The sequence below is a fragment of the Galendromus occidentalis genome, unplaced genomic scaffold (assembly GCF_000255335.2).
Source record: "Galendromus occidentalis unplaced genomic scaffold, Mocc_1.1 scf7180000077429, whole genome shotgun sequence".
Taxonomy (NCBI): domain Eukaryota; kingdom Metazoa; phylum Arthropoda; class Arachnida; order Mesostigmata; family Phytoseiidae; genus Galendromus; species Galendromus occidentalis.
The window spans coordinates 95078-119816 of record NW_003805417.1 but is presented as its reverse complement, the minus strand read 5'-3'; the positions used below and the strand labels follow the sequence as shown (position 1 = coordinate 119816).

The 24739-nt window shown below is 53.5% G+C and overlaps 1 protein-coding gene across 1 annotated transcript in view; it reads right to left on the bottom strand.

Moving 5' to 3' along the window:
- Icmt (isoprenylcysteine carboxylmethyltransferase ste14) overlaps positions 1 to 14720 on the bottom strand; it is a 59263-nt gene extending 44543 nt beyond the window's left edge. Inside the window, exon 1 of the mRNA XM_003742683.2 lies at positions 14457 to 14720. Within this exon, the coding sequence (XP_003742731.2) occupies positions 14457 to 14720 (264 nt within the window). The remainder of the gene's footprint in view (positions 1 to 14456) is intronic.
- Positions 14721 to 24739: the final 10019 nt, after the last annotated feature.

The window sequence follows — 24739 nt, the reverse complement described above, 5'->3', positions numbered from 1 at the left end:
TGCTTCTTCTCTCTATTATGACTAGCATCAGCACGTACTATCTTCCGCCCAGCTCAGGGTGGAGGTCTGGGCAGAATGGAGAGGGGACGACACTATGTGAATGGAGGGTTTGAGCCCACCGAGGGAAACGGCCCTCCGCGTTCTGATCGACGAATTCTAACGGCTCAAGATGAATCGTTCCCCTTCCGACCGATTTCGGAGGCGATAATGAGCGATGATGGGTCGTGTCGTTCCTCAAGCGAAAATCGGAAACCGCTCGCGAGGGAACCATGGAACGATTCCACAATCAGTCGAAGTTTCTGCATCTCACTGTCTGTCCGTCCCGCGATCGGATCTACCTGCTCCCCTTATTTTTCATTTCGAGGAGAGCAGTTGATGGTATCGTATGGGAAGCTACACGATTCTCTCCAGTGGCGGAAACGATATTTCTTATAGGCTGTCGCAACGAAACCTCTACGAAAGTAAGTTCCGTCTAGTCGTCGTACTCCGTCAGGCCTACTTTGATAGGGGGGACCGGCAAGGGGGCTTGGACAGAGCTCATTGAAATAATGTCGTCTTGCTTCCCGTGCCCGACTCTCCGAATGACTAATCAACCGACAGACTCGGTTGGTTGGCTGGTTGGATGCTTGCTCGCTCGCTCGCTCGGCTTCGTTCCTTATTGCAGTGGGAGTGACGAGCCGAGAACTCACGTCCAGGTCGAAGGCCCTCTGCCGACCCGGCGGCTCAGAAGGCCATCAGCGCCGGCCATGCAACATATGGGCAAGCTGGACAGACTCCCCTATATATGCCTTCGTTCGTTCGTTCGTTCGCTCGCCCGCCAGCCAGCCAGTCCGACCCCCGCAGCCAGTAGTCCCTCTACTTTCCCCATTCTTCCTTCTATCCTATTCCGAGCTCTGCCTTCCCCCAAGGCGCACCCTTACATTGGCTGACCTATCTCTGGTCGGGCTTAATGCCGACCTGCACGAGGTCGGCCCCACCCAGTGGCTTCGTCGGTTGCTCCGTTCTTTCGGACGTTCGCTTGCTTGCTTGAGCCGCCGTCGCCGACCGTAGGTTGTCCAGAGGGGACCCATAGGTTGTCCAATCGACTTCCATGGCAGACTCACGGCTCGTCTTCAGAACACTCATAAGTCGACCGGTGCGTAGTCGTCGGTTTTCCTGCTATTCCCCTCGATTCCTTGGGCTCCTCGTACATAGACCGAGCGGGCCAATAGTCTCCGCGCGGTCGTCGTCTGCGTCATTCATCTATTTTTTCTTCGCCTTCTGGAGAGGAGGAGGAGGGACGCTCAGTACGAGGAGGGAAATTCCTAAACGACTCGGGCCTGTAGCAGGACACATAATCATGTAGAGTAGCAACGGCGCTCACTTCATCCGTGTGTACCTCGGGGTTTTCCTACTTCTGACCAATTTTCCTCGCCCCTCTCCCTCTTCCCCATCATTTTCTCCCGGCCAGACAGCGTCTCCCTTCGGATCTCTTCTGCCCTCCCGGAAACGACTTCGTCGCGCTTATTTCCTTCTCTCGTTGTCCTGTATGTACTCTTTTTCGCACTTTTCGACGCAAACTCTCTCGCGGAAAATATAGTTCCCGTAACAACGGTCACGAACTGTTTGTTATGCTTCCTCTAAGGTAGGTCGTGCTCGTTTAGACAGAGCGACGTTCGGGGTGACCCTCTGCATAAGGACCTCCAGCAGAAATATCATTTGATGTCCGAAGACGACTAGTGGCTCGTTCCGTCGTCTTTACGCATTGTCGAGTTTGGGTGAAGTGGATGGAGCAACTACATACCACAAGCCCACAAGTGCGTAAGTGCGCGGCGCGTTTGAGTGATAAAGAGTGTGTGTTCCTCCATGTCCGCAGTGCAAGTGTCCTAGCCCGGCTAATTGAGAATAATCACTTTCCGAGAAGTCTGACCACTGGCCGTAGTCGCGTCGTTGCCGAACAGATAACCAGCACGTGTAAACGAGCATTAGACAGAACTTTCAGAGAGGGAGATAGCATCCACGGCCCCTCTCGCAGCCCACTTATCACGGGTAACCCAGAGGGAGATAGCATCGCGTGCTAATTGCGTCGGTCTCAACCGATTCACGTCTGAGATCCCGCCGATTAGGTAGGTGATGATGATGCCAATAATCTATGGAGAAGCAATTGGAAGCAGCAATCGGAAGGCATCCGCGAAGGAATATATCAATAGTAAATAATCTGTGGGAAGCTGATGAATAATGATAATATGTTTGATACCGGTGACGCCAGACGAAGCGGAGAGAAGTCGAACCAGGAAACAGCCTAGACCGGGCGAATGACTTCGGAAAAAGACGAGTCCGTCCGACGACGCAAATGTCCCGGCTGGCGCAGGTCATGCAAGTCGTGGCTCCTGAGATTTCTCTATCCTGGAAGAATTCAATCGCTCGATTCGTTCCTTCGTTCGTTTCTTATCTGTTCCTTCTTTTCCTCTTCTCCTGCCGTATTTTCCTTTATCACGCTCTAGCCCCCCTCCTTCTGCCGCCGGCGGAGACGGCGCGGCGGGCCGGTCGTCTTCGACTCGCACAACTGAGGCATCATTCGCGGTGGCACTTCGACTCGAGCAGCAGTGATAGCGAGCTGCTCCCGCGCTCGATTATCTTTTATATCTTCACAAGCTCTCATTATTCAGGCTTTCTTGTTCCTTTTTCTCCGCTCCCCTTTCTGGCTCGTACGCATGCTCGTTTTCTTCCGTTTTACTTCGCTTCGTTTTCGTCTGCGCCGAGTAATGCAATGATGAAAGTTTTTCCTCTTCCTTTTTCGACCGTTTTCTTCAACTTGCTCGCCTGCCTGCATGCACACCGGCCCGGTGGTGGGCTCCGCGCTGCTGCACCTGCGGTATATCAGTCGGAGAGTTGGCTGATGCCCGATGGGTGGACCTGGCTCTCTGTGGACCACCTCGTCGACTCTCGACCGACAACTCTTCCGTCTATCCAGCTCCGCAAAGGAAACGCGAAGCACGGACTTGGAGAGCCGCTAACAGAAAGTGCAGTCGTTCGGCTCCTCTCGGCGTAAAAAAACCTCGTCCCTAGTGTTTGTGAGGTGAGCCGCTCGGAGGTCGGTTGGTTCCCGTCCGTTTGTTGGTTAGCCGTTCTGCCGGTCTCTCGGTCGACGAGCGAGCGAGGAAGCGGGTCGGCTGGTGAATCTTTGCGGCGAGCAACTCGAGTCCTAATTCGCCTGATTTACCAGCGAAAACCGACGGGGCCGCGCTAGCTGTACAACAGATCAACAAAGCTAGTCAACTTTGTTCGCTTTTGTTTCATTTGTTCTATATTCTCTTTTGTGGTCTTACCCGGTGGCTCCCAGGAAGTCGTTTGTTACCTGGTTGCGGAGCTCGTTTCGCTCCGTTCCTTTTCGCAACGTCCGAAGGGACGGCAGGCCGTTCAGGCGACTCCACAGAAGAGCGGGATTCCCATCTTATCCGACCTGCGTTCGCGCATACCCACATCGGAAGCTTTATATCCACGTGCGGCGGCGATACCCCTCATCCGTCAGTCGACCGATCTCCGAGTTTGTTAATTTCTCAGTTTGTACGTCTGCCTGTCTAAATCATCCGTCCGTGGGTCCGCCATTTCTGTCGTCACATCCGACTGCAGCGGCTTCGCCGATAGCCGCTCTCGTGCATGCGCTCCTCAATCGCGCGTACACGCACGAGAGCGACGAACGCACGTCGAAGACGACGACGATGTATGACGCCGTTCACTGTTGTTGACCCTAAGCTGAGGGCGTTCAATAGTCTGCGCGGTCCAGATAACGCTTTGCTCCCCGGAGAACGGCGGCGACGACGACGGCTGCGGCGGCGCGGAAAAGGGAGCTGAAGGGATGTTGACGGGGAGCCAGAGGCCGAGCTGCATAGCGGAAGAGGGTTGAGCGGGAGAAAGGAATAAGAAGGCGGATGGATCATAGGGGCAACGACAAGGGTTAGCGGCCAGCGGGAGCATTTCGGGCTTCTCCAACCTTGCGAGCTTCACCCCTGACGACGCGGCCACTGTCCGACGTACTCCGTTCAGTCTTCGCTTTTTTCTGATCCCTGTCGAAACCCAGCAACCCCCAATTTCTGCCCGCGGTTCTGACCGACGCTGGAAACTCACTCGTCTTCGCGAATCCCTCCTTGATCCCGAACGCTCTCTGACCAGCCTTGAAAAGAAAACCGAAGACTTCCAGCCAGCGTTCGTGCTTGTCGCGCGACTGCCCGCTGGCCTGTCCGTCCCTGAGCCACGCTCGGACCGTTGACCCCCGCAGCCGGCTCTTCCATGTTCTGAGAACTCAATCTCAAAGAATGTGTCCTCCGGACTCCATCGACAAGAATGATCTGCCCTTGCGAGTCATCGTGGAGCTGAGAAAGGAGATGGTGCCAAGAGCGACGCAAACGGTTTCCTCAAAGAACCATTCGAGCACAGCGGCCGCCGGAGCAGCATAACCAACAAACGCAATGACCGTGCGTCATGAATTCACTCAATCAACTACTTATTCCACCCATTCTTGGATTTTTCAATTCATCTCGGTCCATTGTGTAGGAGCCGACGTCGATAAGATGATGGGCATTGATCTTGGCGTCAGTCAGTCACTCATTCACTCGTTCGCCCACTCGCTCGCTCGCCTGCGCGACCGCCCGCCCGCCGGAACTCATCCTAAGCCCCGTTCGGTGGTAAGCCTCGAACGTGGTTTCGGTTTGCCACCACCATCTCCACTGCCGATGTCGACGTCAAGAACTCTGGGAACTTCCCCATCTGGTCCATCAGACCGGCTCTCCACTGTCTTGCCTATGGCCCGCTCTCGTTCGGAACTGTCCCCCGTGCTCGTGAATCGCTCTCACCCCACTCCACGTATTTCCAGTCACCTAGAAGCCTGTGTCGTATCGTTTCACTGCTTTCTCTCGCCGAGGACCGGCTGCAGCTTGAATGGCGCTCAGAGCGGGAGAAACTGATAGCGTTCTTTTCTCTCTCCCGGATTTCTGTTTTTCCGGTTCCCGGCTCTAGTGACGGCTTGGCTCCCTCCCCCAAAAGCGGCGACGTGGGGTGAGGCGATCGCTGCTGTCGCTACATTGTTTCTGCTTTCGCAGCTCCTCTGTGGCAAGTCGTGCTTGCGCAGAAGAAGGGGCTCACGTGGAAAAGCGCGACGGAAGGGGAACGAGGGGCACCGGCGCCACTAAGAAATCGCGGAAGCGTTTTTCGACTGACTTGGTAGAGATTTAGGGAAATCGTGAAGCAGCAGGTGTACCGAGAAGTGCGGAGTGCAGATGGAAGAACGAGCGGATTTGATTTTGACAGGGAGGAAAGGGCAAATGGATGAGCAGGGAAAAAGTTCCGGAAGACAACTCACAATGTTGTTCGTAAGTCTGAATAACCTCTGTAGAACCTCGGACTGGGGCTCAGGAGCGGGAAATTTGGGAAGGCGATGCTTAACAATGGAAGCTCAGTCAGATAGACGTTCGGATCATCGGCCACGATAGCCCACTGCGTTATCGATATCCCGGAGATTCTCAAGAATATTGATGACGCGTCTCTCCAGGAGATAAACATATGCGGTGAGCGCACAGCTTGGGTCCAACCCGGCGGAATCCTCGGCGTTTGCTCTCCTTTCCAATATTGAACGAGCTCACTTTTCCTCAACCGACGGGAAGATTCTTCCGAATCGAGGAGATGATTGAATCCACTAGATTGTCTCCCAGCCCACCTCGGAAGACCTGAAGCGAGTCGGATACGGTCTTCGGGGCGGTTCCTCACACAGTCCGAGAGCACGGTAAGCCCTTCCCGTTTTCCTCTTCGTGGAGAGTCCCGGACAGAGAGGAGAGACGTCATTAACCTTGCCATGATCGTTTGTTCGGCATCTCCATCAATGCATCACGTACATACATATGTATTTCTCCGGATAATGCGTCTATTCCCACGTTCTCGGGTCGTTGTATTTGCAAGTCAGACTCACAAATTCGTTCCAGTGCAAACAACGACGCCCAGAAGTACGTTTCGCAGAGTCCAAAGGGAAATTACTATTTCCTTTTGTGTATTCTTGCCTACAGGCTCCGATGCGCTCCGAATCATTGTGAAACTTTTCAAATCAGTTCTGCGCATTGAAACGCTTGAATAAACCGAACAATAGCAGATATCATCACCACACAGCTGGGACAAACTTCCGCCTGCTGCCGTTCAGGTTGCTTTGATTCTCTCTTTCCTCATTTGTGGAATTCGGTTTCATTCGGACGAATATTATAAATCGAGAGGGCCTCGGCAATAGGTTCTCCGGGGTTGACCCGCTCCACGAACACGGATTGGGCTTCGAAGCAATGAGTATACGCAGATGTATCACAGCGAGAATTCACAGCTCTTAGGAGCTCATCGGAATTGATCTCCCCGAAGGTATTGGAAGGAGCGACAATCCTGTGACGACTTCAGGAGACTTATTCAGAAGCGAATCAGTTTCTCGCGAGCCGAAAATCCATCCGCTATTGGGAAGGTGGCTGAGAAGTGACGAAGGTTCAGAGTCCTCCAAAAAATTAAATCCGCATCGCCCGCGAAGGAGAATCTAGGTGTATCTAAAATCTCTATGCACAATAACGACTTCGCTAAATCTTTCTGACGTTTCCGGACGAGAAACTATGTGGTATTCAACGCTGCGGCGGAGAGCGGCCGGAGTATTGAGCAGCAGGGCTCGATCTCGTCCCCCTCGGCGTTAACTGGATAATATAAAACGAAGCGTCCAAACGCAACAGCCGGCAAGACGGCCGGTGTGTGGTGGACCGTCTAGGAAAGTCAACTCAGGTCTCACGGCACGTATTCGGCGACACTATTCGCCAATCTGGTGAGCGGTGGCCGCGGCGGTGCGGGCGGCGAAGAATAGAAAGACTCCGGAGAGGTAGAAAGGAGGAGCGAGTACCGGTGAGAGCGGAGAGAACACGGAGAGAAATCGAGTCAATTTCCTACGCCGACGCCACTCGCTCTGCTCTCCCGAAAGCTCGAGCAGGAAGAGAATGGCCGCTGGGGCGACGGGGAGGGTCCGGAGCTTCTACGAGGGAGATAGCATGGCCGGTCTGAGCTGGCAGACCACGAATATATAGCAGACAAGGAAAAATGGGGAGATCGAAAGGAAGAAGGGGGAAGCAGCGGAAGGGAGTTCGGGAAAAACTCGCAGAAGGAGAAAATAGGGGAGATTCGAGCGGAAGAGCAGAGAGGAAAGGTCGAAAAAGCAATGAGAAAGTAGAGCGTGAGCGGGGGAAAAGGGTTAGATGAGGGCAAGGAGAGCGAGAGTGCGATAGGAAAAGAGCAGGGCAGAATGAAGGAACTGGAAAAGGCAGCGGGAGAAACTCGCGCGGAAAGGAGACGAGAAAAGCGAAAAAGATGGGGAGGAGGGAGAAGACGGAAGAGGTGTTCGTGCGCGTTCATGTTGGCTTCACCTTCGGAGACTCGCTCGCGTCTCTCCCTCTCCCCATATCTACTCAAGATATGATCGAGTCACAGGAGAATGAAGCAATGAAAATCCTCTCCTTCTAGCTCCCATATTCACTCCTCCCTCTCATCCCCCACATTCCATCATCGGGGGAGCCTGCGGCTCTCAAACATCGTCCGCCCGTTGGGCTCCGGGGGGATGCCTGAGAATTTGTTAAAATTGTTTCGGAACGATTTGGAATCCCCGGAAAATCATCCTCACTCATTCAGAATTAGCTTTGCTCGCGGAAATTTCCCCGGCTGGATGAAGCATCATTGATGGTTCCCCGAATCGCAGCATTTCCCTTGACTTTTTCGGGAATCCGAGCAGATTGAGGGAAAATGCTTTCGCGGGAAGAGAGGAGCGCGCAGCCTGGACGAATTATGAGCCAGAGCGGCTCTGAAATTGAAGAAGCGAGAAAAGCATTCAAAGCTCTTATTCTATGGAGGGCACCTCTGCCAGCTTAAGGCTCGGCAGCAAGTTGGAACAAGAAGAGAACGATGGGGAGGGCTGCGGGGAGGGGCGGAGGGAGCAGACGGACGGACAGGGCACACAGGTGGGAGATGGGGCGGCAAGAAGCGTGTTCAAGAGGTCCTTCGACGAACAACGAACTCTTGCTGCGCCTTCCTGTTCTCCTGCTACTTCGACGTCTCCAGGCGCTGTCCTGTTCTTCTTCCTGCTCTTCGTTTTCCGTCTCCCTCTCTTCCTGCACCCACTTTTCCTCTTGCTCGTTCTCCGCACTCATTCAAAGCACACAAACTGATGGCCGTCACGAACGTCCGCTTGCGTCCCAATGGGTTGGCTGTCCATACGTTTCTCCTGCGAGAGGAACGTACTTTCTATTCTCCAACTCATTAAGGTCTTCGTCACAAGCAATTTTAGATCATTACCAAGGCCAATCTTGGAGCTCGACGGACCGGCGAGATCAAGAGCTCTCTATGTTCTCTCTCGGTTCGGTTGAGGTTTCTTTCTTGAAGGACCCTGCGAGCCCCCTTCCCCCCTCCCCCACCCGTCGGGAACGCAGTATGCACTCCGACGTTTATTTTCCGATTGATCCGAAGCGCGTATCCCTTCAGAACGATATCACTGAAATCACTTCCCACCTGAAGGGAAGGAAAGCTTTCGAAAGCGGGTTCGGACGTTCTCCGTATTAAGGTCTCGAATTCTCGATGCGGGGCTCCGCGTCATCATCATCGGTATTGGCCTACGGCTCGGCATCAGAGTTGCCCGGATCGCTGCGGTGGGTTCGGCTGATCCACCGATGGCATCGTTGCCGCCGCACCGCTACCGCGATGATATTGGCCGATCGGCGAGCGGACGGCCTACGAAGGCCCGGATGGAGTGGATGAAGGAGTCTGTCTCCCAGGTGAGAAATAAATTCAGCTTTTCCATCCAACTCGCCAAGCTCGGAACGGAATTCCATTCTATGCTGAGCGGATGCCGCAGGCTGCACCGCGGGCTGCTCGAAGAAAAATCTGAACTGCCCAGCGTGAAACCGCCAGCATTTACGTCGTCTTCGTCGTCTTATTCTCTCGTTTCCACTTCCCTGCCCAACAGCAACACGAAGACCATCACCACAACCTCGTGCCTCGGCTCCTGCTAGTAAATCTCGTATTCCAGCATATCAACCTCTCCTTCCAGCAGCTACCCTCGAGCTCGATCCTACCACGATGCATCGACGACTCGACGAGGCCATCGACCGGAGCCACATAAACAATCGGTCTGTTTGCATCATATTCTCTCTGAAGCCTCCCTCCCTATTCAGACGTGAATCGAGAAGAAGATATCCGTATCAACCGCCGCGGCAGAGTATGCTTGTAGAGCATCCCGAACGAAGGATTTGTTTTCCTTTCCCCGGAGAGAAATACTCGTGTGTTCCTCTAGCTTCACGGACTTTCCACTCGAACGAATTCCTCGTGAAATTTCTCTCCGAAGCTCCTTTTTCATAGTTTTCGGCTCAGTTCTCACCGTCATTCTCCGCTGTTCTGCTTGCTCGGCCATTCACATGGTCCACCTCTTTTTATGGAAACTTTCACTGTGAGTGGATGAGCTCGCTGGCTCTGGAGGACTCTCCTCCATGGCCGTCCGTATCCACAATTACGTCCCCCCGGACTCCTCAGGCTTATTCGTCTGCTCCTGCGTCCGTCTCATCCGAATCCTTTCGGATTTGGGTCGTGATGTACGTCGACGTCGCGGCGCAACGACATTTCTTCGCTTTGGTGCCACCTGCTGCTGCGGCCGCCGTTCAAAGGGAGGCCAGCAGACAGGCATCGAAGTGAGCAGATACGCTCAGAGGAGACTCTCAGCCGGCGATGGACGCGTCGGAAAGAAATGAAAGAGAAAAAAAAACGGAGAGGGAGCGGAAAAGCATTGAGTATGGTCACCTCACCATTCCACCCTGGTAACTGATGGTGGCTTTCATCTCTCAACAATTGTCGTAACGTCGTTTTCCACTTCTAGCCGAGTGATCTTTTGTGCTCGACCAGCTCCGCTGAAGAGGGAGGCTCGATCGGACAGACGGAAATACGTCACATCTCTCGACAGATGCGAGACGAACCTCGAGCAGATGGGTTCGAGTGAATGGCGACTGAGGGAGGAAGTGAATCCTAGCGAGGAGGGACACATTAAGGGAGACAAGATCCTACGGAGGTGGAGACCGAAAGATCATGGGAATCAGACAGCGGTAGAGGAATCATAGATCATAGAAAATACAGACACAGAAAGAGTACATAGAAGAAGAGGGAAAGAGAAATAAATAGGGGGAGGGGGAGGGGATAAACGACCGGAGAAGCGAGCCGAAGACGGGCGGAGCAGGAATATGAATAGCTTCAGGGCTTGGTAGGTTCGGAGACAGGGAATCTTGATAAAGTATAGTGCGGAAAACGGGAGAATACGCGCACGATCGCAAGCCGGAGACCGAGAACCGAAAAGCTCGGGGAAGTTGAGTGCGAAAGCTGCAGCGTACCTGCCACCGAATGGAAAAAGATCGGGCAAGGTCTCAAGGCGATGACAGGAGGACCGCGCGACGACCGCGCTCTGGTTGAATAAGACTTCGTTTCCCTCCGACAACCGGGATACAGGACCGAACGAAGTCCGAGGAGATCAAGCGCCGGGCTCCTTCCGTAATGGAAAAATCAGAGAAACGAAGCACCAGATCATCAGATTTCGAGTCACCGGCTGCACCGGGACTCATGTCTGCTCGTTCCGATTCCATCCTCGTGATTTTCTTGCAGGACAGAAAAGGACGGCCAGTCCGCCTGTCGTCCTACCCCCCCCCCTCCCGCCTCTCCGCCGTTCTCGGATCCTGATTCACTTTCGCCCGATTCGCAGCTCCCCTAAGCATCGTTCTCCCCCCTCCGGGATCGAGGAGACGAACAGACGCCGACCGGGAAATAGAGAGACAAAAAGACGACACGCACGAAATTGGAACAGACTCGACAACCGGAAACTCCGCGTTAGAGCCGACGCGCGGACCTCCGCACAAGGGAATCTTGGCACGACTTCGGAACAAGCGGGGGAACGAATTAGAGTTGGGGGAAAAACTGTTCTCGAGAAGACGCTCAAGAGTTAGCCTCTATATCTTTTTTTCAGAAAATCTAAACATGGCGAGATCTGAGAAAGTTTTCTCCCTCACGGCCAGGGCCAACACCGTAACACCTTCCTCTCTGGTTCTTCTATTCCAGTTCTTCTTGCAGGCGCTCTCCCGCAACCGCTCTGTTCCACCTGTTCTCCTGCGACGAGTTCTTCTCTCTCACCGGGTGCTCGTTCGAGGGTTGCTTTCTCCTCGTCTGCTCTATACACCACGCTTACTCCTCTGCCTGCCTCTTCTCCGCCTGATTTTTCTTCTTCTCCTCCTGTTGCCCTCGGTCCGAGTTCTCCTACTTCGCATTATTACACACTCGGCGAAGAAGGAATTACCCCGCGTATCTTAAATCTCTCCCCCATTGCTTCTCCTGGCCGCTCCCATTCCCACTCGTATCGCAGCCGTTCCCGCGTGAACTTTTCCTATCTCCTCGATCTTCATGAAAGGAGCCAAACGAGAACCAGATACCGACGGGAAGCAACAATTGTTCCGACAAATAGACAGGCTCTGCTCTCGCTTGCTCTCTCGTTCTCTCGCTCCTTTCCACGCCCGACATTCCTGCTGGCTCGCTCGGACGTCTCCCCAGTGAACGGGACCACGCGCAACCTCATCCGCTACCTGGAAAAACCCCAACCGCGCACGCAGCGAGCATGCTGGCCAGCCTGCCGGCAATCCATGAATTTTACAATCCACGAAGCGTTGCGCATGAACTCTGTTCCCCCACACAGTGCCTTTGAGGGAGGAATTGCTTCCTCTGGCGTGATTCAGCGCTCGCAGATCTGCCCCGTTCTCACCTCCGATAGAGGAACTTCTTTGTAGGTATACACCGGGTCTGTCGTGTTTCCATCTTCTGAAAGTTCTTCGTTAGCTAGCATTCCGCTGCATAATCCAGGACTGCGTCTTCGACAGCTCAAAATCAGTCAGAGAGATGATGAGTCGACCCGAGCAAGCACATAGATCAATTGGTCATCGAGATGTGTGCTCGAAAATCAGGTATTCAATCAGAATCTCCTCGCACCTCTGACCCGACTCTACCGTTGGGTGCGAATCCCCAATCGTTTGTGGTTGCGATTGGGGAAGCGGCAGCGTCGGTGAGAGCGCTCGTCGTGATGAGATTGTCGAAGCCGGGGCACATAATCCTCGCGGCATAGATTACACGGAAGTCGATTCCCATTCATACCGCCTGCCGGCCATGGGAGCCCGCGACCCAGACCGAGACGACGGCGGCGATTACAACAAAAACCAGCACTCGAGACTCCGCGCGGTTTCCCCCGGGTCGCCGCCTCCGCACAGATATCCCAAATGTGAAAACGTTCGGGGTTCGTCAACGCGGCGGATTGTTCGAAGGTGACAGTCTGAGGTCAGGGACGCGTTGCACGTGACCTTCCGACTCCAGTTATTGGGAGTGAGAAATGACCATTACGTCGCCATCTACAGGGCAATAACGCACCCGTTCCATACTGAATCATGACCATGTGGTCTGCAATGTCTACAAAAACGTCGTCCATGCGTGGGAGCGATTATGTATGAGGTTTTTTTCAATCCAAACTCATTTTCGAATGCACGACTGCAAAGTCTCCGTACGCGGAAGAAGTCAAAGCATGAAGCGCCGGCGCGCGAAGAGGGAGGGCTAGGGGCTCGGCAACAGTGAAAGCAGTCGCATTTGTTCCCGAACAAGCGCAGGATGCGAATGAGGGGAGCGGTGTTCGCATGTACCGGTACAGCTGCTTCAGCAACAGAAAAAAACACGGAAGCAGCGGTGCATGCAACGAAGATAGTCGCGATCAAGTTTCTTGCTTTAAGATAGCAGCAGCAGCAGCAGCCGCGAACGTAAGCCAGCCGGCACGGCGTTGTTAGGCTGAACGTTCCACCGGTTGTAATTTGGACGAAAGGCAGTGTGTATGAGGTCTTCAGCGTAGCCTCGGTCCGAATGCGGCTCGAGCACTTGGCTGAGGCGTTGGTCACTCGGTCGGCCTGCGAAACGGCTACCGTTTCACTCACTCGACCTGAGTACCGCCAAGAATGATGCTTCTTGCAGAGCGCTCCCAAGAGCTGGAACTCCGTCACGATTTCCATCATAGTGAATGGAACGAGCGGGCCTTCGAGATCTCAGTAGCGCCTTCAGCAATTGTTCGGCGTGATTGTTGAATGGCACGCGTCTGCTGGAGCCGTGAAATTTGAACTTTGACGGCGACACCCTCTCTTCGAAGTTAGAGCCTCGGCCATTGCATGATAATAAGTTAACCCATTGGAAGAAGATGAAAGTACTCACGCATGCCTAGAGAGCGCTCCCGGTCGAGTTCTCCGGCGACGAAAAACTCGCTCGCGGGCGATCGCATCAGGAATCCGACCTTATCGATAGCACACTCCTCGTCCGATGGGAGATAAGTGGGCTAATCGTGGTCATTCAATGTTGTCAAGGAAAGCGATGTCCTTTCGCGCTTTAGGCGAGGGATATGCGTCTCGAAGTCTCTCCCGAGGTCTCTCACCCGTCAGTCGACCGAGGGGCTGTACACAATTCTTTCCGATTTCCGGAAGTATGGAGAGCGGTACCGCATCTATCGATGATGGAATATGTCAGCAGGGATTCCTATAAGTGAATATATTCTGGGACGTTTTTCGCTCCAGATTGGCATCGGATGAATAGTGAGCTTAGGGTTGCCCCGCGACGTGGTCTGAACGTCAGCTCTCCCGACCCATTGATCCTGGTTCTCGATCTTGAACCAGTCGTCCTGTCTGACCGCCATCTGACAAAGCGACAGCCATCTGGGAATTTCCAAGAATTTCAAAAAGCCATCAGATTGAAGAACCGCCTCAGCATCCAGGCTTGCGTGACTGCAGACTCATGAACGACATCGCCTTGCGTCCTGCAGCCAAGTTCGGTGTTCGGAAATTCAATGGGGAGATGGGTTTGGAATATATCTCCTCTGCAGAGCTCCAGATGCATGGAAATCGTCGCAAGTATTGGATAGTTAAGAAACTCGATCGATGATATTTGTTCGGGGATCCGGAATGTTCACCAAATCGCATAACCCCAAATTCTGCGCTGCGGAAGGAAGAACGGAGCAGAAGAAGAAAACCGTGTGTCGAATGAAGCAAAATGAGACGAGTGTTCTGCTTGACAGCTGATGCCACTGATAGCGATTTGAATTTGGCGCGCTACCGCGACTGTTGGTGGTGGCGCGGCACCGCGCCGGCACAGATAGAACGTTGTGTTCGATTTCGGGAGCCGTGAAAACCATGTCCTGAACAAGAGAGACTGGGAGAATACTGAATCACTGTCAACCTGAACGAAAGCTGCCCAACTCGTTCCCTGGATAGGCAGCTTGACATCAGCTGAGATCGGATGAGTCACGAGTTGGGCCGCGTGGGGACGCCAGCCGAGGGTAGCGCAGCTCGCTGAGCGCCCTTCACATCTCTAGCATTTGCTCTTACCGGATAGTCGCTGAATCCAGCGCGGCGCTTTGACAGGAGACAGAACTTGAGGAACAGCGAGCACTGCACAAAAGCCACGAACAGTAAACCGAGCGTAAACCACCATTCTGTTATGAACGATGAGAAAGTCTCGCCGAAAAAGTACACCGGCACAAACAAGACGACCGAACATCCGTACGCGAAGCTCTTGAGGGCGATTCTCCCAGCGTCACACAGCTGCATTGTCTCTCCACCACCGGCAAGATTTGCACGTTGTGACGACATGGCTGCCTCGTGCGGCTGCTGGTGGTGGTAAGATGGTAGTGATGATGGTCACTGGCCGTCTACTGACTGGGCTGATCTACTGATCGAACGTTGTCTCTTGGCCGAAATAGCAACTACGCGATCATCGTTTACAGCAGGCTCCACTCCCGTGGCAGAGGGGCCTGTGGAAAGCGGTCCGGGAGAGGGAGCCGGACCGATGACGAGGAGGAGGGACCACAGCCTTCGATGCCGCTGGGGAGGTCGCATCGGATGGCGGGAGATTCGAAAGGAAAGCTCGATCATCGGCATGCAGCAGCAGCGGTGGGGGCTATACGATTTCTTCGTATTTGCGAGATTGAGCTTTCCATTGCTCGATGTCAAATGACGAGTCGCGGAAGATCCCAGCTCATTGGGACGGAATTCTCCCCGAGTCTTGGCGTTCGCTTGGACCTGATCGGTTCTATTTCGAATAGACAAATTTCCCCCGCCTGCTGAATAAGTCTCTCATGATCAGCAATCATGCCAGCCCAGGGTCGGTGCTCAGATTATTATCGATTCCAGAGGTAGCGGGGACCCAGTCTGCCGTGCCGCACGGGGATTTTTAATGAATGCGTCGAAAAAAAATGAATAGTCATGAGAATGTTGGCGTTCATTATGGCAGTCCTGGGGTGGTTTCCAACGAGAGCCTCGACGACATTTCGGGCGAGATGTAGAGACGGGTTGGGAGCGAGGAACGGCCCGCGAGGGACGGTCGGATCCCCGATCTCCCCCATGATATGAGCATACGCTGGTAAAAACCTACCGCGTATCATACAGGTAGTCAGATTAGAAACCCCCCCGGTTTCCTTCAGAGCCGCAGGCGAAGAAGTATTCGCCGATGGGGTCACGGTTAAAAATTGCTTCTAGCAAGTTTATAAGTTTCAATATCAATCTTATTAACGCTATCGAGCTCAACGACCGGTGAGTTCGGCCGACTTGGCGCTTTTACTTAAAGCAACAGATCCCGAACGCGAGCGTTGAGTTTTTATCCAAGAATTGACTTCACACCGAAAAGCTTTGATCTCATCCGATGCGATGTCGCAAAGCCTGGGGTTTTCATTCTCCACGAGCCTTGAGCTCCAAGCCCTCGCCGAGTCCATGGGATCGGTCCGGATGACGCTCTTCTAGGCAGATCCGGTATTCGCGATAGGACTGGAACACCGACTCGTGTTCGCTGCCAATCGGCGGTACCAAACCCCAGGGGCCGCCAGTTAGCTAAGCGGTACGCGCTCCGTGACTCACTCTATCGGTGCTTCGGTCCTTCGAGAAGTCAGTGACCGCGGATCGAGTGGCAGCTGGCGCGAGACGACGAAAGGACCGAATATGAGTGGATAACCCTCCTTGCATCTACGGATGATCAGGCAAAAGGAAAACAGCCGGCGCCCGTCGATGGAAGCTCTTGTTTTCCCCTTGTTTCCCCTCTCCGAATGCTTGTTGTATCGGCATTCCTGATCCGTCTGCCGATCGAAGTTCCTCTCTGGAACCTCGCTTCTCCGGTAGATAATTCCGCGCAGAGTCATTAATCATTCCGACGACTGATCCTGACCTCTAAATAGCTTCGGAAAACATCCAGACTGCTTCATTACGTGTTCGCTCCGTTTGTTGCTCCGTAGCCCTCTCTAGTGGATACCGCTGTTCCCCCGACGCGCACGCTCCCCTTGATGAAGGCATGCCTGCCGAGCGAATTTTCGCAATAGCGCGGCTATACCGAAGTCCGTATCGTTCCCGCTCCCTCTCACAGAGGTTTTCGGGCTGGGACACGATGTATTTCCGGAGCCATATGAGGGTTCAAAACAGTCCGCTGCATGGATGTGCCGCTCCTGATCGCTGGTGGTTCATCGCAGAATCCAGATTGAAGTTCAAAAGCAGGTATTCTGCCCCCATGAATATATCCGTTGGAGGCTCCAGCTGCCTCATTTCAGAAATCGAGCTCGAGCGCGACGATTCGACAGTCCTCCTGGTCGCTCCTTCGGGATGATTCATCCGCAGACAAGGCTCGGAGCTTAACGATTCGGCGATGGACTTGGTGCCCGGCTGAGTTGTCCTCGAATGCTTCAAATGAGCAACTTCCTGAGCAAAGTATGCTGAGCAACCCGAGCGGGCAGCCAACAGCTTGTGGTGGGAGCCATTCGCCCAGGGATATTATTTTTCCTTCTCGATGAGAAGTGTGCGAGGCGAGATCCACCGCATGAACACGTTGTTCGTTCCCTTGCTCCGATTCTCACGGAGCTGAACGATCAGGTCGACAAGCGAAATCCAAATTGCCGAAAGCCGGACGTCGACATGATGAACACTCGGATTCGACTCTTGTGGAACGTTTTCCTTAATCGATCTATCTAGGTATCCATGGTCTCTATCGAAATGAAATGATCACGGGGGCCGCCGAGCTGCCCCCGTGCGTTTGCTCCGTCATTCGATTGGTTTCAACTGTTATGAATCTGTTGGATCACGGTAGATTTCGAACGAGGGACCCAGAGTTCGACAACGATCCGGGAACTTCCCCTTGTTCAGCGAATGTATTCGAGCTATTTCATTCTCGTCCGATGAAATCATCCTGATCGTCCCAAGGGCGCCGGCGACGGACTGCTCTCCGGACGGACAGCCCGGCAAGCGATCGGTGGAACTACTTCCGAAGTGGGATTCGTCCGTGCACGGCATATCACCGCGGAACAATTCGTTTTCCAGCTGGCCGAAAATGTACGCGGAACTTCCCCCAACGCTTCAAATCGAGCTTCCGCATATTTAATACAATCGAACACAGACTCGAGCCGATGGCGATGATGAGCTCCAAGACAATCGAACCTCGCTCTCGGCGCTTCACCGAATTTCGTTCTCCCTACGCGAAGCTCGGGTCGTGATGAGTTCCGCTCGGATTCCCCGCACATGTTTGGGGTCCGGTTCTTTCCTTGCTTGTGCTCTGGTATTTTTTCCAAACTTCGCTCTACGAGCTGCGAGCATCGTCGGAGGAACTCAAACTTCCAGGCTTAACCTGATTTCCGAAACCTCCGACTTCAGCATGGGATGGGCTCACTCGAACAGCACGCTCGACGGTGCCCGAAACGGCGGCGATGGGCGAGCGAATTCGTCGTGCACCGAGAGCTGGCTCAATGAAGAAACTACTAATGATCGTTCCTATTCACGCCGGTTCGGCCGGCATTGAAAATGAAATTGAGGTGCGCGGGAGGCAACTCCAATGGGAGAAAAAGAGTCTTTCGCAGCCGCGGGAAGAATAACGCCCCGGGATTCCTATCGAGAGGCTTGTTAAATGCTTTGTGATGCGAACGGCCTAATTAAGTAATGACGCTGATGAAATATTTGGGGTGAGCGCTCCCAATCGGGGAGCGTGGTAGTAGTTGATGGAGGGCACGCGCCGGCGGGATGAGCATTGTCTCGGACGTCCGAAAATTTCCCCATACCTGTCGAGCAGTAGAGAAAACTTCTTCTCTCTCTCACTCTCTCTCTCTTCCTGTCTGTGAAGACGATTTATTCATCAAATACGTACACACATACGAGAACAACATTTACGACGGGATTGGTGGACGCCGACCGCGTACGGTCCCGTTCGTCTCCCGTCGCCGGGTCCGTCTCTCTTATTTGGTTTACTCCCTCGATTTCTACGACGTCGGTCGCTGCCGTTGTTGATAATGAAGCTCGTCTCGCTGTCGGTTTGTCCCCTGTATTCGCAATCAGCTCCTCCGAGCAGCTGGCCAGGAGTTAGAGAAAACCGAGCTGGCGACTGTATCTAATGGAGAAGATTCACGCGCCGTCAAACACGCTACGAGCACGACTGGATGGCTGGTCCAGTTGGGTCCGGTTGCCTAGGTCGGGCCGAGTTTGCTGCGTGCTCGCTCGCTTCCTCTCTCTCTCGCTCGCACCCGTCGTTGCCCAAACCTCCTTCTCGTGCTCCTTGCTTACTTGCTTGCTGGCTTGCTTACTCGATGTTCGGATGGCTGACGGAAGATGGACGCGCAGACGCAAGGGTAAAAGGGCGAGAAGCAGGAAGACGTGCGGGAATTGCCTTGACAGATTGGTCTCGACTAATACACGTGGTCAACGGCATCATCATTGACCAAGAGGAAGTGGTCCCATGATCCCAGCCGTTGACGACAAGCTCCTCTGCGTAGTCCAACTACTGCGCACTCTCGCCGCCGCCGTAGCTATTCCTCTCTCATCCCTCGCTCATTCCCCTCCACATGCTCGGCTAGGCCCTCGGGTAGGGTCTTGCTCGGGATCCTGACATGCCCCGATTGGTCCTATCGAGTTCTACTGGGCCCTGACATGCCCGCCGGCCCGCGCGATTGGTGGACCTCGTCGAGTGGAGTCTAATAATGTTCACTTAGCAAGACTGAACCTTTCTCGGCCTTGCTTCGCACTGACGGCCTGTTTGATCAATTATTGAGAAGGGACAAGCGGATGTGTATATCGGTGACGGATATTCCGTACGGAAGCGAATCTCGATATCGTGACGGTGAGAAATTCGATTCCGAATTTCTTTCTTCGATCGCGCGGCCTCGCCGAGTGGGATTCAATTCTCCTTCGGATTTCGAGCCGTGATCCGGAGCGTATCATTCATGGATTTTTTCATTATTCCGTTGCTGGGAGCGACAGTGTCGAGGTGCCGCAGAGTTCAAGAGCTAAAGCCAGTGGCAGCGCCAGCGGGACGCTTAGCGTCCCGACTTCCTAGATCACCTTTCCCCCGGGGTCGATGATTTTCTCGCGGATGCCCAGAAACATCATAGTCTTCGTCTTCGCGCATATCCTGCGAGCGACCCCACAAGAGAATCAAGTCATATCTCCGCTCAACTATGAGCGACGAGAGGAAGTCCGCTCTTGTGCTCTTGTCGATCGAGAAAGAGCTCACAGAAAGTCTGCGGGGGGGATTGACTCTTGTTGTCGACAGATTCGCTCGGAAGGGTGACAGGAGGTCGTCCTCCTCATTCTAGTGCCATGTTTCATGCCCCAAGAGCCAGTCAGGAAGGTCGAAACCTACGGGGGATCCTCGGGAGCTCGCGCATTGGTTCATTGATCGCGCTTGCCTCGTCTTCGATCCTCCATTAGATCCCGACGCCTCATACGTCTATTTGTCGAATGTGTGGAATTCGTTGTTCCTCATCTCAGCACTCCTCTAGAAGTCATGCCTCACAGTTCTTTTTGTGACTCCTTACGGATATAGGTAATGTGATCTTCCAGTATGCACGATTCCAAGAAACTTGGAGGATATTGTAAAATCTGAATATACTGTATAAAGTATACAGTAACACCTATGAATAGATGAGCACGTAATTTTCTTCGCCAACCCCCTCTCGTTTCGGTCTCAGTTCTTCAGCGTCCCAAAAAAAATAGTCTGGCGCCGCCACTGGCTAGAGCAGAGAATTCGACCCCGAAAGTCTCTGCGCGATGATCGGGGTCTCACACAATATTAACGGAACAAGTTTCCCTATGCTCCAGTGGGTCGAAAATAACCTCGAACTAGGCACGGCAAAGTTCTCAAATGTTCTTCTTCGGGAGAGCGCACGGCGCTCCTCTCTCGGTAGCGCGCCGCATGTATGATTCATTGTGTGAGATAAAACTGCGCGACGTGGCCTCTCTGTCTCCCCGACTGCCGTGCCTGCTCTCGTTTCTCCTTGCGAGGTCTTTGTAGTCTTTCTTCCAGATCCCGCGCTGCTTCTCGTGTTGCAGCGCGATGTCGAGCAAAACGAACAAAGCTCTGCTGCATTTTCTACGAGCGACAAATTCTCTCTATTTGCAACAGAACGCTGGATCATAGCCCGCTCGCGTGTTCGACGAAATTCCATGAGGTCTGTTTGCAGAGGAAGCGAACGCATTCTCAGATGTTTCCGCGCACGATCGTTCTTTCTGCCGTTATTCGTCTACTACGGACCGCCTTTGAGTAATTGACTTATTCCTTTCACGATGCAGGTGGTACGCAGTCTGGAATCTCGTCTCGCGCAGTCTCGACAGCCTAGCAGTGCTCCGAGATGAGCGGAATTTCCTCCGCAGAAGATTCACCGATCAGACTGGGACGATACGACGAGCGGGAATGGCGTCAAGGAAATATCCTCAACTCTGTTGTGCAGTTTCTCCGATTTCGTCTTAGCAGGGTCCTCCGAGAAATTCATTTATGTACGTCGCGGCTGAGCTGACCATCATGAACAGGAGCGATACATTTCGCGACTCCGACTTGTTTGCGGAAGTTCTTAGCGTCCCCGCGAATGATCAACATACCGACGGACGACGTGCCACGACGACCGGACTGTGTTTGCGGTCGTCCGCGGCAAGTGTCACATAATCGTTACCGGATCGTTGACATGCCTATTTAGTCGTCAATGAGCACCTAAGTGAGTGAGTGAAGAAACGATCTTGTCGATGCAGGTTGCTCCTCAGCATCGGGTTCTTGATGAATAATAACGGTTGTACGACGGCTGTACTCCTCGAAATCCGATGTTACAGGCCTCTCGGACTCTCGAGCTACTACAGGGTACGCTCCCGGACCCGGACAGACAGAGACATCGATTGCCGTGTCGAGTGGCCCCCGCGAATCCGAACTGCCTTCAACTCCGTAGAGCGCATCCGCAGACCCGGAACCAGAGGTTTCAACCAGCTAGATTCGGTCAACGGGAGAGTAGCTCCGCTGACGCTTGCGATTCCGGGAAGCCGAGTTTGAAATTCAGAAGTTGAGCTAATGGGAGCCGTGCCTGGAGCTGCATACCTGTGAAGGGGAGTGATGGAGTACATCTGTGAGCTCTGATGCCGAAGTTTTTGGCGTGCCACGCGCCCTCTTATACCCGGGATCTCGGGGAGCTTTCTGCCAGAGTGAGAAACGGAGAGATATCGATGTTCCCACCTTGAAATTTTCCTCTCCCCTGAATCCCACCTCCTCCTGACTTGGGAGCAAGTCAGCATCCATGGGATGAGAAGCAAAATCTACTGATTTCAATTGTTACGAAACTGGGGACGAACGCCCGAATCAGCGCGGAGAGTCTCTTAAACGCTGAATTTGTGCATGATGGCTCTTATTCAACGCGGAGCGCCGAGCCGCGCCGTGAAATGAGAGATCACCGCGGGATTATACGCTCGTTCCCCTCTAACAATTTAAATTAATTCCCGCCTGTTACGCAGGCAGCTCCCGAGAATGAAAAATGAGTCTCTCAACTCCAGGCAATGTCAAGAACGATACAGACGCGGTCCAACCACCTGCTGGACCAGCTCCCCGAGAAGTGAATCTCCCATTCGCGTTTTGTAACGATTCGGATGGAAGAGACGCGTTTTATTTGACTCACGCCGAGATCTCACTCGGAATCCAATCAGACTTTCATAATCAGAAAACGGCGTCCCGGGAAGGCGAAACCCCGAATATGTATTCTCAAAGTTAAGCAGAATGTGCAGCTTCTGGTGGCGCTTTTGGAATGTTCCCGTCTCACAGAGAAGAATATCTGCGGTATGCAGGAAGTATTCCAGCGGAAGACTCTTCGCCATGGATCATGGGACCGCTAACTCCATGGCTTGGCAGCGGTCGAGACAGGCGAGGAAACACGGCTGGTTCCGGGCAGGTTTCCTCATCCAAGTCCCCCATAAGCCGGCGATGGTTCCGTATCAGCAGGCGCATCACTCACCATTGCTTATCGGCGTCTGGCTGGTTCCTCCCGGTCGGCCTTTTTACCTAGGCAGGCCGGCGAGGTAACTTCGTAGCTACTCACCCATGGAGTCACCTTATGGCATAGGGAGCTCGGAGTGTACCGTCGCCTTATTCTCTAACGCCGGCGTTTGCTAGGCGATTGTACAAACACTTTCCTCGTCGCTTGAGGGGTCTCGACACGCTCCTGGCTGGATTCCTCCGCGCCGCACCGTCGTGTCACCGTATTGTCATTGAATAATAGCATTATAATTACTTTTTTCTTGTTGGTTGCATGAAATGACAAATGTGGAGCGAGTCTGCGCTGCTCCCGCTCAGCAAACGCGGGAAACTTTCATATACTCTACCACTGCTCATGGTCGCGCAGAGTCGGGATAGAAATAGGAGGAATTCCCAGAGGACGCCGGCGCGTCCTAATATCTTCTGAATCTGCGACCTCCTGCGCGTGGATGGCTTCCACAGCGGCAAGGATTGTTGGAAATGACGCTCGATGTCTTGCTCGGTGGTTATCGTTCTCGAGTCTGTCTTCCCAAATCCTTCCCGAGCTCTATCGGAGCGCGGGGCCGGCAATCTCTGTTTGGGGCGACGTTTTCTTTCTCGTCATCGGATTCGACCTAATTACCAACGAACCCAATTCGGAAATCGCCACCGTCGTCGTCATCGTTTACGAGTTTTGGCGTAGCTTTGTCTGATCCGCCGCTGCTTTCATTCGATGTACTCTCGTTTGGGACTTGTCCGAGTCCCGCGAGCAAGAAATTCCGGATGCAGCCGGAGCGTAGCGCCGGGTGAAGTTGTCGAGCTAGGAACGCCAGGCATTCGGACGTGCGAGCCGTTGAACTTATATTCTCTCGCCAAGGCCCTCGTAACACCCGGTCGGTCAGCTTGGGATTTCTTTTCCTTCTCTCTCTGTCTTCCGCTCTCAAGTGACTTTGGCAAGTTCGGGCTCGGGGACGAAACTCTCTCCTGGAGTAAACTTCACTTTTGACAACGGAAGATCACTCACTCAGCGGCTGTGTGGATCGCGCGATGGCATTCCTTCGCTCGTAGTTCCTCACGATTCTCCGGTGCAATTCAATAGAGCCGCCACCTCCGAACACAGTCAATCAGTGTCGAATAAATCGAAATAAAATATTCCGATGATATCCTCTCGAAAGATTCAAATTTCACCTCAAAAAGCTTAACTCTTGGCCAAGCGTTCCATAAATACGTATGTATGCATTAAAGTATATGGTAGAGACCCCACATGCTTCTTGCTCGATAAAAGACTCCGAACAGCGGAGTCTTCAGCTCACGCCTCCGACCAATGTGCTCCTCGGACTTCGCTCTCACCCGACAGAGGGCAGAATAATCAAATAATCGAGGGGTCAGATGTTATTTCTCCAGAGAGTCGATCACCTAATCATTTCGATTGCTTCGAGGGTGTCTCTCTTCTTTCGTCTTGCTCCTAGCCTGTTGTTTTGACTGCATCCTCAAGGTACCTTCTTCGCTTTTTGCCTGATTGTTTCCGTCGCATAGGACTTCCTTAGGACGTGGGTGAATGAATGTCAAGCCAGCAATTCAGCTAGAAACTTGTAATGCTTTTTGGTAGCACGCGGTGATTCCAGGCCCTCGCGGCGGCATTGAGAGCGTCGTTACCGGAGACTCTGAGCTCCGAATCCAGCCTGGTACTCAATATTGAAGGTCGCCTTCGAGGAGGCACAGCTCGAGGAAAGAAAAAAAATCCCGCTCCTCCCCACCATCGCTGGACAAAATACACGGACTCGCATGCTGGGCTCGCGACGCGACGGACGGAGATGACGTCGACGACAGCGAAGTCCGCCGTGGCGAAGCAGGCCGCGATGACGACCAAGACGAACAGTCGAGAGAGGAAAAGTCAGAGAACTCGTAGCTCCACCATCCTCCGCGAGGTTATCCCTCCATTTGTTCCTGATCTGGCAGCTGACTCTCTCGCGTACCCATAAACAAAGGTAGGAGAAGTCACACGGGAAGCGAGGAGCTTCTCGTCTTGCGTTGCTGAGTCAAGCGAGTATGTAATTGGTCTACGAGCGCCCCATCGGTTAGCCAACTAGCGAAGCAAGTAGGCAGTCGGGCCATTGCGATCAACCGCCCCGAAGACCACCCGCCGCCCGCTCGCCCTGCAATTATGCCACAACCAGTGTTTAGCATGCGGAATCGCTGACTTCAAGCTCCACGAACTTTACTCCTCCGGAGGGCTCTTCCCCGCGCGGTCTATCAGCAGACTGTACCGCATATCCACCGACGCGATTTATACGCGCACGATCGAAGTCCTCGTTTTCGTGGTGGGCGAGCCCGTCGGCGCGGCTGCGATTCCCACGAAGCATTCTCCCCGCTACAGTAACAAAATTCC